Raw genomic sequence first — 13420 nt, 5'->3', positions numbered from 1 at the left:
GGCCAGAGGCATTGACAGCCTGCTACCAGAGAGGGTAACCTGGGAGCATGAGCTATACAGGCTGGCTACGAGGGAACATAACCCTGGAGGCCAGAGGCATTGACAGCCTGCTACCAGAGAGGGTAACCTGGGAGCATGAGCTATACAGGCTGCCTACGAGGGAACATAACCCTGGAGGCCAGAGGCATTGACAGCCTGCTACCAGAGAGGGTAACCTGGGAGCATGAGCTATACAGGCTGGCTACGAGGGAACATAACCCTGGAGGCCAGAGGCATTGACAGCCTGCTACCAGAGAGGGTAACCTGGGAGCATGAGCTATACAGGCTGCCTACGAGGGAACATAACCCTGGAGGCCAGAGGCATTGACAGCCTGCTACCAGAGAGGGTAACCTGGGAGCATGAGCTATACAGGCTGGCTACGAGGGAACATAACCCTGGAGGCCAGAGGCATTGACAGCCTGTTCCAGAGAGGGTAACCTGGGAGCATGAGCTATACAGGCTGGCTACGAGGGAACATAACCCTGGAGGCCAGAGGCATTGACAGCCTGCTACCAGAGAGGGTAACCTGGGAGCATGAGCTATACAGGCTGGCTACGAGGGAACATAACCCTGGAGGCCAGAGGCATTGACAGCCTGCTACCAGAGAGGGTAACCTGGGAGCATGAGCTATACAGGCTGGCTACGAGGGAACATGACCCTGGAGGCCAGAGGCATTGACAGCCTGCTACCAGAGAGGGTAACCTGGGAGCATGAGCTATACAGGCTGGCTACGAGGGAACATAACCCTGGAGGCCAGAGGCATTGACAGCCTGCTACCAGAGAGGGTAACCTGGGAGCATGAGCTATACAGGCTGGCTACGAGGGAACATGACCCTGGAGGCCAGAGGCATTGACAGCCTGCTACCAGAGAGGGTAACCTGGGAGCATGAGCTATACAGGCTGGCTACGAGGGAACATAACCCTGGAGGCCAGAGGCATTGACAGCCTGCTACCAGAGAGGGTAACCTGGGAGCATGAGCTATACAGGCTGGCTACGAGGGAACATGACCCTGGAGGCCAGAGGCATTGACAGCCTGCTACCAGAGAGGGTAACCTGGGAGCATGAGCTATACAGGCTGGCTACGAGGGAACATGACCCTGGAGGCCAGAGGCATTGACAGCCTGCTACCAGAGAGGGTAACCTGGGAGCATGAGCTATACAGGCTGGCTACGAGGGAACATAACCCTGGAGGCCAGAGGCATTGACAGCCTGCTACCAGAGAGGGTAACCTGGGAGCATGAGCTATACAGGCTGGCTACGAGGGAACATAACCCTGGAGGCCAGAGGCATTGACAGCCTGCTACCAGAGAGGGTAACCTGGGAGCATGAGCTATACAGGCTGGCTACGAGGGAACATAACCCTGGAGGCCAGAGGCATTGACAGCCTGCTACCAGAGAGGGTAACCTGGGAGCATGAGCTATACAGGCTGGCTACGAGGGAACATAACCCTGGAGGCCAGAGGCATTGACAGCCTGCTACCAGAGAGGGTAACCTGGGAGCATGAGCTATACAGGCTGGCTACGAGGGAACATGACCCTAGCTTCAATAGCTGGATCAATCTTTGTATTCAGGGCACGGGCAAGGTTGGTGTTACACAACATGCACACAAAATGATATAGGAAACAACCACATCATTTCCTCCTCATGGCACTGTTGTTCTAGGAATAGCCAACATCTTGTATCTGTTTTCAGTTGAAGACAGAACCGAGTTATCCTGGACGTACAACTGACCCTTAAATGATCAGGCTGGTAGACTGAACAAGTGTGGTTCAGGTGGTGATTACACTGGTAATAATTGTTTACATTACACAGAGAGTGATCACAATAATGTGACTGAATCGGTGAGAAAATCCGTTGTGCCTTGGAACACCCAGTACATATTTTTTAATCCTAATCACGGCTACTATTGATATCTAATTGTTTACGTTGTTATGATAGCGGTTGCAAATGTTTCCGAGCATTTGCCTGCTTTAGAGCACTGATTTGTTTTCTAGTGGAATATCCTTTACTCTGTGGTGCTCTCTGATCCCCCAAACTTTCCTAAGCCTCTTTGAAGGGGCCAGATTGTGGTTCTTATCTGCAGAAAGTGTTCATTAGAGGTCTTGTGTGTGTCCCAAGGCTTGGATGTTCTCAGCATTGGGAAGCTATGGAGGGGGAGCTCTACCAGACACAGCCCTGAAACTGTCGGAACAAGTCAGAATCAACAGTATTGACTGCATTCCAGAGAATTTTTGTCTTAAGAGGGATGTAAGAAGGGCTGGTTTGAGAACAGTGTTATGAATTAATGGAATGGGGTGGCAGCTTATTGAGACAAACAGTTAATAGCTTTCAAGAATAGTATATGGGTGAAAAAGAGGGTGGATATAAATGGAGCTGCCTAGTATGGGCCAACAGGCCTGCTATGGTACTTCGTAATTCTTTTGTTCTTGCGAGGTCTTCCACTGCACCTACAGCCTTATTTATTCAGTGGTATTTGCTAACCTTCATCTTGTCACTATGATTTGTGGCTTCCCTAACTTCTCAATTGATTCCTTTTCTCTAACCCACTTCAGGAAGAGTTACTTACATTTCTGCCTTACATTCCTATATGTATTCCCTTCATGACGTCCTATAGCTGAGCTCTCCAAATATCCTCCCCATATTACATGGCCTACGAGGTCACGTGTGTATGGAGTTTGAAAGCACTATTTCCCATCTAAGTACTGTCTCCACTCGATTATCCGGACTATATGAGAAGGACCCCCAGCCGGATATTCACGTGTTCCGGATAATGGTACTTTTTCACCTCCGAGTCCAAAAGTGACCATTTCCAACTATTTTTATACTACAAACAACATAATTTGAATTGCCTTGCCACATATAATTATTAAATATTCAACTAGAAACCTCAGTTTACCTTGTTGTTGTTTGTCTTCTTGATTGATGCCACACATCTTGAAGTTAAGAATTCTTAACAATTTACGTAACCTATACTAACACAACACTAAAATTAACACTTAAAATTACTGTACAATTCATTAAGCAAAGTTAGTTTTGACTGCCAGCTGCTGAAGCCTCACTGGCTGAAGGCATTTGGCTTGCCTGTGACGCCTCACTTGTTGAAAGCGCTTGCTTGCGCCTCACTTGTTGAAGCCACGTGGCTAGTCTGTGATGCCTCACTTGTTGAAGGCGCTTGCTTGCGCCTCACTTGAAGGCGCTTCGCTTGCCTGTGATGCCTCACTTGTTGAAGGCGCTTGCTTGCGCCTCACTTGAAGGCGCTTGGCTTGCTTGTGATGCCTCACTTGTTGAAGGCGCTGGGCTTGCCTGTGATGCCTCACTTGTTGAAGGCGCTTGCTTGCGCCTCACTTGAAAGCGCTTGCTTGCGCCTCACTTGAAGGCGTTTGCTTGCGCCTCACTTGAAGGCGCTTGGCTTGCTTGTGATGCCTCACTTGTTGAAGGTGCTGGGCTTGCCTGTGATGCCTCACTTGTTGAAGGCGCTTGCTTGTGCCTTATTTGAAGGCGCTTGCTTGCGCCTCACTTGAAGGCGCTTGCTTGCGCCTCACTTGAAGGCGCTTGCTTGCGCCTCACTTGTTGAAGGCGCTTGGCTTGCTTGTGATGCCTCACTTGTTGAAGGCACTTGGCTTGCCTGTGATGCCTCACTTGTTGAAGGCGCTTGCTTGTGCCTCACTTGTTGAAGGCATTTGACTTGCCTGTGACGCCTCACTGGTTGAGGTGTATAACACGTAACTTGTCTTTAATTGTTAGAACAACCTTCTTCCTCTTAACACCTCCAGAATGATTGATGCTGCTACCAGACATAGTCTTGGCCAAAAATGTTCAAAGTTACTATGAAAATAAAAAACTTATTTAAAAGAATATTTCACTAATGGCGCGACACTGTGGTATAACACGAGGGATGGGAGCACATGGGTTGACCAGTGTTGGACGGGTCCACTTGGGGCAGCTATAGCACGTTACATAGGCCACCATGAGGAAAATCTCACAATATTTTTGAAGGAAACTTCAGCCTGTACACATTGTCTTAAGGAAACTTATATATTTGTTATTACATAATTACTAGTATTTCTTTTGCTTTTGGCTATGATGAATTGTTCTAAAATTAAATTTCTTTTGCTTTTGGCTATGATGAATTGTTCTAAAATTATTGGTAATTCCTGTACCCAGGTGGTCCCTCCCGACGCTTCCCTCCCTCCCACCCACCCCACCCTCCTCCTCCAGCCAGCCAGCCACAGCCAGACAGCATTAATATGGTATGGCCCGCCCCATGGCTTTCATATCCGGACAATTCAATGATTATCCGGCTGACTGTCCGGATAGTATTAACATCGGCAGCAAGTTAACCGGCTCCGATTTTTTATCCGGCTCCCATGGCCATTTTGGCTGGATATTGAGATAACTTTATCAGGTCAAGATTTTGGCCATATAAGGGCATTTTCCGGATGTTCGAATCCCGGATAATCGAGTGGTTACAGTATATTTCACTTATTCACTTTCCTGACTGCTAATATAAATTCTAATACTTCTCTTGTTCATTTGGGTAATAGTTCCCATCAGTGTTCCCTTGTTTGTGTACTACCCATTTAAAATAAATTGTTCTCATTGGTTGTGTGTGTTCCCTTGAGAATATTTTATGTGGCAATATACAATATTATCTTCTGGTTCATCTATCTTTCAGTATCAAAGTTCAACATCTTTAATCGTTCTCATAGCTCACAACTCTTAGGCTCGGTTATTAGTCATGTGGCACAGTGGTATATGTCCTCGGCTTAAAATTGCTTAAAATTGAGGGACCCGGGACTCAAGGTAAGGTAAGGTAACCCGGGTTCAATGCCCAGACAAGACAGTTTAGTTTGGACATGTTTTCTTTCACCGGATGCATTTGTGGGATGGTCAGCAGCTGCTCGGGGTGGGACCTGGATAAGCCTAACACAGACTTCCTGTCCTTCCAACAATGGGAATTTAAACAAATGCACAATGTATATGTTTAGGAGGAAGGGAAGCGTTGGAAATGTTATAATCTTAAATGTTTCGTTAATGAAATATTGTGATGTAATAAGTCAGAACCTCATTTTACAAACTGTCTTATTTTCAGAGAATGGTTGTATCTGGAAGAGTGCTGCTGCTTGCTGGGCTGTGTTTTCCCAAGGACTGTCTTGTGATACACCTTCAGTTAAAGAAGCCACGGTGCTCGCTCTCACCACTGCCTTGCCAGCATTTAATTCTCATTTCCTCTGCTTGATTGCCCAGTCCTTAACTTCTCTTCTCATTACTGAAAATAATGATGTACTAAGGTAGGCAACTAAAGTCCAGTAATTGATTTTGGTTAGTGCAGGATATATAATGGTTAATTGCAACAGTATGTAGAATATATTCACGCTTCAGACTGTAGGACAGAGGTCTACGTCCTCGCCTGTCAATTCAGCCCATCCTCCTAAGTTTCCCAATGTCAAGAAAATGGTCAGTTTAAAGTGTCCTAACCTATCAGAGAACCTAAAATAGAAAACGGGACAGTACATTGCTTTCGCGAGCTGCTTCCATTTTCTAGTACAGTACGCCAATTTTTAGCCTTATGTACTGGTAATTGGTTCTGACCACCAGTACCAGTTTCATAGCTGGTACTGGTGGTTAGTTTGCTTGCTACCTGACAGGGTTCTACCGGCTTAGCTAGCCCCAGTGCCTGGGCTTCCTATAAGGCCGGTCGGCCGAGTGGACAGCACGCTGGACTTGTGATCCTGTGGTCCCGGGTTCGATACCGGGTGCCGGCGAGAAACAATGGGCAGAGTTTCTTTCACCCTATGTCCCTGTTACCTAGCAATAAAATAGGTACCTGGGTGTTAGTCAGCTGTCACGGACTGCTTCCTGGGGGTGGAGGCCTGGTCGAGGACCGGGCCGCGGGGACACTAAAGCCCCGAAATCATCTCAAGATAACCTCAAGAAGGCTAATTCACCCTACAGGACCTGGAAAAAACCCTGTGGGCTCGGTCGTACAATGGCTGCTTCTTCTGAGCCCGTTCTCGCTTTGTGCAAAGTCGAAGGGTGTTCATTGCCCCTGCCTCAGGGAAACGATCATCCGTATTGCCTCCGTCATGCTGCCTGTTAGGTCAGGGACACCACCAACCCAGTGTCTTGCGAGCATTGTTTCCCACTTGTACTTCGCTTTACTCATTCCTTGTCTGTTGATCTCAAGGGTCAGGCAGCAGCTGCGTTGCATGCTCGATTCTCCTTACTGCTACAAGCCGGGTTGGTTGCCCGGTTGGAGCTGCCCCGCTTGAATTTTAGGGACCCGGATTTGGGGGCATTGGGCACTTCAACCTTGTTTCCTTCCACGCTCCTGCTTCCTTCCCAGGTGGGCGTGATTCACCCTGCTCCTTTTTCCCCCTGCTTCCAGCTCCTGGACGTCTAAGGGTTTTCAGAGTCAGGGTGGGGATTAGCTCGTGATGAGGCTCGGGTGACTTCAGAAGCTGCCTCTTCCGATTCAGGCTCAGAGGTAGTCGAGTCTGATTTTCCCGCCAGGCTTCTGGGTCATCCCAGTGGATTTCCTTCTTGGAAGCTTTTACCCTGGAAGTCACCTTCTCCAAAGGGATGGTGGGCGTGACCCGGATTACGCCTCAGGTGATGGATCCATCTTCTTTTGAGTTAGGTTCGACCTTTCCCTATTGGGAGCGTTATGAGGTACCGGAGTCTTCCTGGTTGGTGGAAGAGAGCAGAACCCTCTTCCACCAACCAGGGCCCAATCAGAGCCCAAGAGCACTTGGGCTCCTTTTGCCCCTGCTGGGCCCATGTGCCTTGTGGGCAGGGGTGGTTGTTGCAGGGGAGGGGGTTTTTGTCCCCTTCTTTCCTTTCTGAATTAGTTTTAGCTATTTGCCGGTGTGATTTATGCACCCTCACGTTGGACGCATCCATCTTTTGCATGGATGTTTTGCCTCGAGGGGAAAAAATATATATGTTTTAATGTAATGACTTTTTCATTTGGTTATTGCACGTTCTTTTCTGGTGCTTACCTTCATTTACTGCGGCTCCTTCGGTCCGGGATTTTTTTCGGAAGGTTTTATTTTGTTATTTCTTTGGATTTAGGTTGTTGGATGGGTGAGCTTCATGCTGTCCTGTGCTGGGGTTTTTGTTCCTAGGGGTCATTTTGTTCATTTGCAGCCTGCTCCCTCTTTTCTGGCGAAGTATAATTCGGACGGTTTCCGGAGAGGTCCCTTGGTTGTGGAAGTTTGGATGATTCAGCTGAGGGTGCATCATGCGCTTTGTTCGGTGGTGGTTTTACGGCGCGACCTTCAAGCCACTGGTTCTGTTTCAGTGGACTCATTGTGGGTTGATCCAGTTTCTCTGGTTCCCTGTTCCAGAGCTTGTGTTTCTCAGGTTGTCCGCAGTGTTGTTAAATCTAGCCAGCCTGCTGTCTACCCCTTCCCCTCTAGAAAACCAGCATTGATTGTAATGAATGAATGTAATGAAATGGCTTTTTCTGAGTGAGCCTCAGTGGTTCTCTGATTCTGTCCCTTCATTCCAGGTTGTTGGTTGGGGAGGGAGGGGTGGGGATCTTTAGCTCATCTATTCCAGAACTTGTGGTATAGACCAGAAGGCTCCAGGACCTCTGGGCACCCCTCCTAGCTGGTGGGGGTATTGGTGACGTGCTCATGCTTGTTTCAAGAGAGTTGATCATTTGTTTATAGTGTTGGGGTAGTTTGTTTGGCAGTTGTTGAGGCTCAAGTCTATATGGAGCCAGCAGTGGTCTGGATCAGTGTGCTGACTTTCTGGATGTTTTCCCGGTGGGGTGATGGAGTGTTACCTGCTCCCTGTGTGTGTGTGTGTACTCGCCTATTTGTGCTTGCGGGGGTTGAGCTTTGGCTCTTTGGAACTGCCTCTCAACTGTCAATCAACTGGTGTACAGATTCCTGAGCCTACTGGGTTCTATCATATCTACATTTGAAGCTGCGTATGGAGTCAGCCTCCACTAAATCACTGCCTAATGCATTCCACCAGTTGATTACTCTGACACTGAAGAAGTTCTTTCTAACGTCCCTGTGGCTCATTTGGGTACTCAGTTTCCACCTGTGTCACCTTGTTCGTGTACCATCTGTATTAAACAGTTTATCCTTATCAGCCCTGTCAATACCTCTGAGAATTTTGTAGGTGGTGATCATGTCTCTTCTTACTCTTCTGTCTTCCAGTGTCATGAGGTGCATTTCACGCAGCCTTTCTTCATAACTCATGCCTCTTAGTTCTGGGACTAGCCTAGTGGCATACCTCTGAACTTTTTCCAGCTTCGTCTTGTGCTTGAAAAGGTGCAGGCTCCATGCTGGGGCCGCATACTCCAGGATTGGTCTTGCATATGCACTATACAAGGTTCTGAATGATTCCTTACACAGGTTCCTGAAGGCTGTTCTGTTCTGTTCTGTGTAATTACCTAAGTGTAGTTACAGGATGAGAGCTACGCTCGTGGTGTCCCGTCTCCCCAGCACTCTTTGTCATATAACGCTTTAAAATTACTGACGATTTTGGCCTCTACCAACCTTCTCACTTAACTTGTTCCAACCATCTACCACTCTGTTTACAAAAGTGAATTTTCTTATATTTCTCCGGCAGCTTTCTTTCGTTAGTTTAAATCTATGACCTCTTGTTCTTTTGAAGTTCCGGGTCTCAGGAATTCTTCCCTATCAATTTTATCGATTCCTGTTACTATTTTGTACGTAGTGATCATATCTCCTCTTTTCCTTCTATCTTCTAGTTTTTGCATATTTATTACCTCTAACCTCTCCTCGTAGCTCTTGTCTTTCAGTTCTGGGAACCACTTAGTGGCATGTCTTTGCACCTTTTCCAGTTTGTTGATGTGCTTCTTAAGATATGGGCACCACACAACCGCTGCATATTCTAGCTTTGGCCTAACAAATGTCGTGAACAATTTCTTTAGTATTTCTCCATCCATGTATTTAAAACCAATTCTGAAGTTAGAAAGTGTAGCATAGGCTCCTCGCATAATATTCTTAATGTAGTCCTCAGGTGACAGTTTTCTATCTAGAACCACCCCTAGATCCCTTTCTTTGTCAGAATTCTTTAAAGATTTCTCACATAATTTATAGGTTGTGTGGGGTCTATGTTCTCCAATTCCACATTTCTTAACATGGCATTTATTAACATTAGATTCCATTTGCCAAGTGTTGCTCCATATACTTATTTTGTCCAGGTCATCTTGAAGGGCATGACAATCATCTAAGTTTCTTATCTTCCCTATTATCTTAGCATCATCAGCAAACATGTTCATATAATTCTGTATTCCATCTGGTAGATCATTTATGTAGACAATGAACATTACTGGTGCAAGAACTGAACCCTGTGGTACTCCACTTGTGACATTCCTCCAGTCCGACACATTGCCTCTTATTATTGCCCTCATTTTTCTATCAGTCCAAATTTTTCATCCATGCTAGAAGTGTAACGTACGACTATGTTACGTTGTTGGGTAGATTAGATACACAGTGTTTAGTGAGTTTCATATTTATTTTAATAGTCCTGGATACAGCAGTGTCGTAGACGTTGAGACGGAGCTTGGAGCAGAGCTTGGAGCAGAGCTGAGTGTGGCCGGAGTCGCGGAGCTCTATGTGGGAGAGCATTGTAGCTGGATGCGGTCCTAGTCTGCTGCCTGTTCTGTGTCGAAGCTGTAGCGTCTTGGAGACGATTAGAACTGCCTACGCAGAGTGCTACATTCTTGACTGGAAATTGTACCCCCACCAGGCAAATGAAAATAAAAACAAAAGAAAAACCCCGCAAAAGTACACCGTCTCCAGAGGCAACAGGAACCGGTCGCCGCTTAGGTGTCAGGTCGCGCAACACCTTGATGCCCTAACCAGTACAATACCAATCCCTACCCAGGGCCAAACAAGGGCCTCAAGCCCCAGCTGGCCCCAAGGGACGAGGCAAATGCCGAGCAGCAAGAACCTCTATGGGAATGGTTCCCGAATGCCCCAGGGAAGATAACCCTGTCACGCAGGGGCAGTACTCAAAGGGCGCTTAGGGAAGGAAGCCCCTAAGTGCATGCAGCCCCGGCACTGATGAGGTACTCCTGGCCACCACACAACACAACACACGGCAGTGAACGCCACACAAGGCAAACACCGCCTAAGAAACTGAGGCCAGAGAAGCGTCTATCCTGGTTGACATTAGCTTATGAACTGAAGCTAGGCAGCTGGCGCGGTAGGTCCGGGGCTCCCCCCTCCCCCTCTCGGGGCGGGGAGGGCTGCGCAGCAGTAAAGTGTGATGTTTGCTTGTTTCCTTGGAATTGTAGGGAGTTTCTACCTCTCTGTTCGGTTTTTTGTTTTAGTTTTTTACCATGTGGGGTTTGTTTTGTTATGCCTACCTTTCTAAGTACCTAACCCCGGTCGATGGCAGATAAGGAAAACCGCAACCACAAAGGGGTTTTCCAGGGCCATTGCTCCCTGAAACCTCTCTGAAGGGGCCAGGTTCTGGCGCTGGTCCCTGGTAGGTCTGAACTCCTTAGCTAATGTCCCGGTCTAATAAAACATACATTAGCCCAATAAGCTCCAGGGAGCCTCCGGGGTTCACCCAGAAAATGGCGTTTCATTACATTCAACGCTGGTTTTCTGTGGGGAGCCCCTACGGCTCCCTGGAGCTTATCGGGCTAATGTGTGTTATGTTAGACCGGGACATTAGCTAAGGAGTTCAGACCTACCAGGGACCAGCGCCAGAACCTGGCCCCTTCAGAGAGGTTTCAGGGAGCAATGGCCCTGGAAAACCCCATATGGTTGGGGGTTTTCCTTATCTGCCATCGACCGGGGTTAGGCACCCAGAAAGGTAGGCGTAACAAAACAAACCCCACATGGTAAGAAACTACAACAAAAACCGAACAGAGAGGTAGAAAACTCCCTACAATCCCAAGGAAACAAGCAAACAAGCAAACATCACACTTTACTGCCGCGCCGATCGTCCGCGCAGCCCTCCCCACCCCGGGAGGGGGAGGGGGGAGCCCCGGACCTACCGCGCCGGCTGCCAAGCTCCAGTTCGTTCGCTAATGTCAACCGGGATTGACGCTTCTCTGGCCTCAGTTTCCTAGGCGGTGTTTGCCTTGTGTGGCGTTCACTGCCGTGTGTTGTGGTGTGCGGTGGCCAGGAGTACTTCATCAGTGCCGGGGCTGCATGTGCTTAGTGGCTGACTTCCCTAAGCGCCCTGTGAGTACTGCCCTTGCGTTACAGGGTTATCTTCCCTGGGGCGTTCGGGAACCATTCCCGTAGAGGTTCTTGCTGCTCGGCATTTGCCTCGCCCTTGGGGCCAGCTGGGGCTTGGGGCCCTTGTTTGGCCCTGGGTAGGGATTGGTATTGTGCTGGTTAGGGCGTCAAGGTGTTGCGCAGCCTGCCACCTAAGCGGCGGCCGGTTTCTGTTGCCTCTGGAGACGGTGTACTTTTGCGGGGTTTTTCTTTTGTTTTTCATTTTCTTGCCTGGTGGGGGTCTGCCTAAGGTGGTTATAGTTCCACTGGTAGTGTTTGGCGGCCCTCTGCTAGGCCCCCGTGCTTGTACACGTCTCGGGGGTTTTCAGTGCTATAATCTACCCTCTTGTTATGTTTGGGTTTCTTAACCGGTTAGCAACACCTTGCCCGGGCTTCCCGTAGTTGTTACCCTACGGGCCCTGGAAACCCCTGTCTGGGCTCGGGGGACCATTGAATGTGTCTTCCGGGTTCCAACCCGTCTTGTACGGGATCGTTGGTTGCTGTTCCCTTGTCTCCGGGTGACAGTCGCCATTTTTACCTCCGTCATGCTGCCTGTTGGGTCACTGACACCTTGACCCGGAGTCTTGCGAGTGATTCTCTGCTTGTTCTCCAGTACTCTCCTGATGTTATTACTGTTCAGAGTACAGGCGGCATCCGTGTTGCAAGATAGGTTAGGTTGTTGCAACATGCTAGGTTGGTTTCCCACTCGAATGCCCCGTGGCCGCCCCGTTTGGTTAGGTGCTGCTCGCCCCTTTCTCTCCATGTTCCCGGCTCCGGACCGTCTGCGTGTTCTGGGTCGGGGCGGGGTTCAGTTGCGGCAGAGACTCGGGCGGTTTTCGGGGGATGCCCCGTTCGGGTTGGGGACGGAGGTTTGAGCCTGTGCCTCCTGCCAAGGCTTCTGGGTCTTACCAGCGGCCCTTTCTTGTTGCCTTTCCCATGGGCTCTTGCTTTTCTTTACGGGCGGAGGGCTTGGAGGCCGGCTCTGCCCCGGGGCTGTGGGGGATGCCTACTAGCAGTTCTGGGGCAGTTTTGCCCCTTCAGGGGTTTTTTCTGCTGTTGGGCGTCGTTTTTCGCTCTTCCAGTCTGCTAGCTTCCCACATTTGCTGGCGTGTTTTTGTGTATTAAGCGTCAGTCACAGCCCCTGCTGGCGGCCATTTTCGTCTGCCGGTTTCCCGGCGTGGCCACCAGGGCGGCGTTGCGGTTTGTTTACATGCGTCTGGGTGTGCGAGCGAGCGTCTCTGGTGAGTTTTCAAAAAATTTGCAGGGTTTTTGTTCTCCTGTTGTCGTTTCTTTGTTTTCTGGTGTTTTCTTGCCGTTGCCTGTTCCTCTGGGAACGTTTGGGTGTTGATTTTGGGTCTGAGCCTCTGGGTTTAGGCTCAGTGCCCCTGGCTGGTATGCTTGCTCCCACACCTTGCCCCTCGGTTTTCGGTCTGTTGGGACCGTTTTCCCAGGGCGTTCTGCTGGGGTCTGTGCTTTGCCTTTTAGTGGTGTTCTCCGCCGGCAAATGTGGTGGTTTGGGCTCCCCCTGGTTCGATTCTGGGTTCCTTTGGGTTCCTTGGTTTCGTTCTGGAGGTTTCTTCCTCTTGGGCCCCCTTTTGTGGGTTCAGGGGACTTTGTTTCCTCGAGTGACCCGGTTCTGCCTTTTGGGGTTCCGGGGTCTTCCTGGCTTGCAGACTGAGCTTTTTGGGTCTTGGCACATGTTGTGGTTGTGCTGGGACTTTGTGGTTTTGCTGTCGAGGTGGGCCTTTTGATGCAGTTTTGTGCCTTCTTTGCCTGGCCGGCGTAGTGCTCTTTGCCACTAGTCGGCGGCTTGTGCTTTTACAATATATGTCCTCACCTAGTTGTGCTTGTGGGGGTTGAGCTCTGGCTCCTTGGTCCTGCCTCTCAACCGTCCGTCGACAGGTGTATCGGTTCCTGTGCCTCTTGGGCTCTGTCATGTCTACATGTGACATTGTATGGGGGTCAGCCTCGTTACTTGTGTGAGGAGTCGCCACATTACTTCTTAGTGCTTTCCCGTTCCCATTCTGACACTCAAAAAAAAAAAAAAAAAAAAAAAAAAACTCTATCTGTGGCTCTTTTGGGTACTCAGTTTCCACCTGTGTCCCCTAGTGCGTGTGCCCCTTGTGTTACATATCCTGTCCTTCTCAACCCTGTTG

At 49.1% G+C, this 13420-nt stretch overlaps 1 protein-coding gene across 2 annotated transcripts in view; it reads left to right on the top strand.

Moving 5' to 3' along the window:
- Mms19 (MMS19 nucleotide excision repair protein) overlaps positions 1-13420 on the top strand; it is a 231306-nt gene that overhangs the window by 130644 nt on the left and 87242 nt on the right. For both annotated transcript variants that reach the window (XM_069322871.1, XM_069322820.1), the window contains exon 9: positions 5135-5333. In XM_069322871.1, coding sequence (XP_069178972.1) covers positions 5135-5333 — 199 coding nt within the window. The remainder of the gene's footprint in view (positions 1-5134; positions 5334-13420) is intronic.

Source organism: Procambarus clarkii, chromosome 1 (assembly GCF_040958095.1).
Source record: "Procambarus clarkii isolate CNS0578487 chromosome 1, FALCON_Pclarkii_2.0, whole genome shotgun sequence".
Taxonomy (NCBI): Eukaryota; Metazoa; Arthropoda; class Malacostraca; order Decapoda; family Cambaridae; genus Procambarus; species Procambarus clarkii.
The sequence above is the reverse complement of the archived record's forward strand: the minus strand, read 5'-3'. Positions and strand labels throughout refer to the sequence as shown.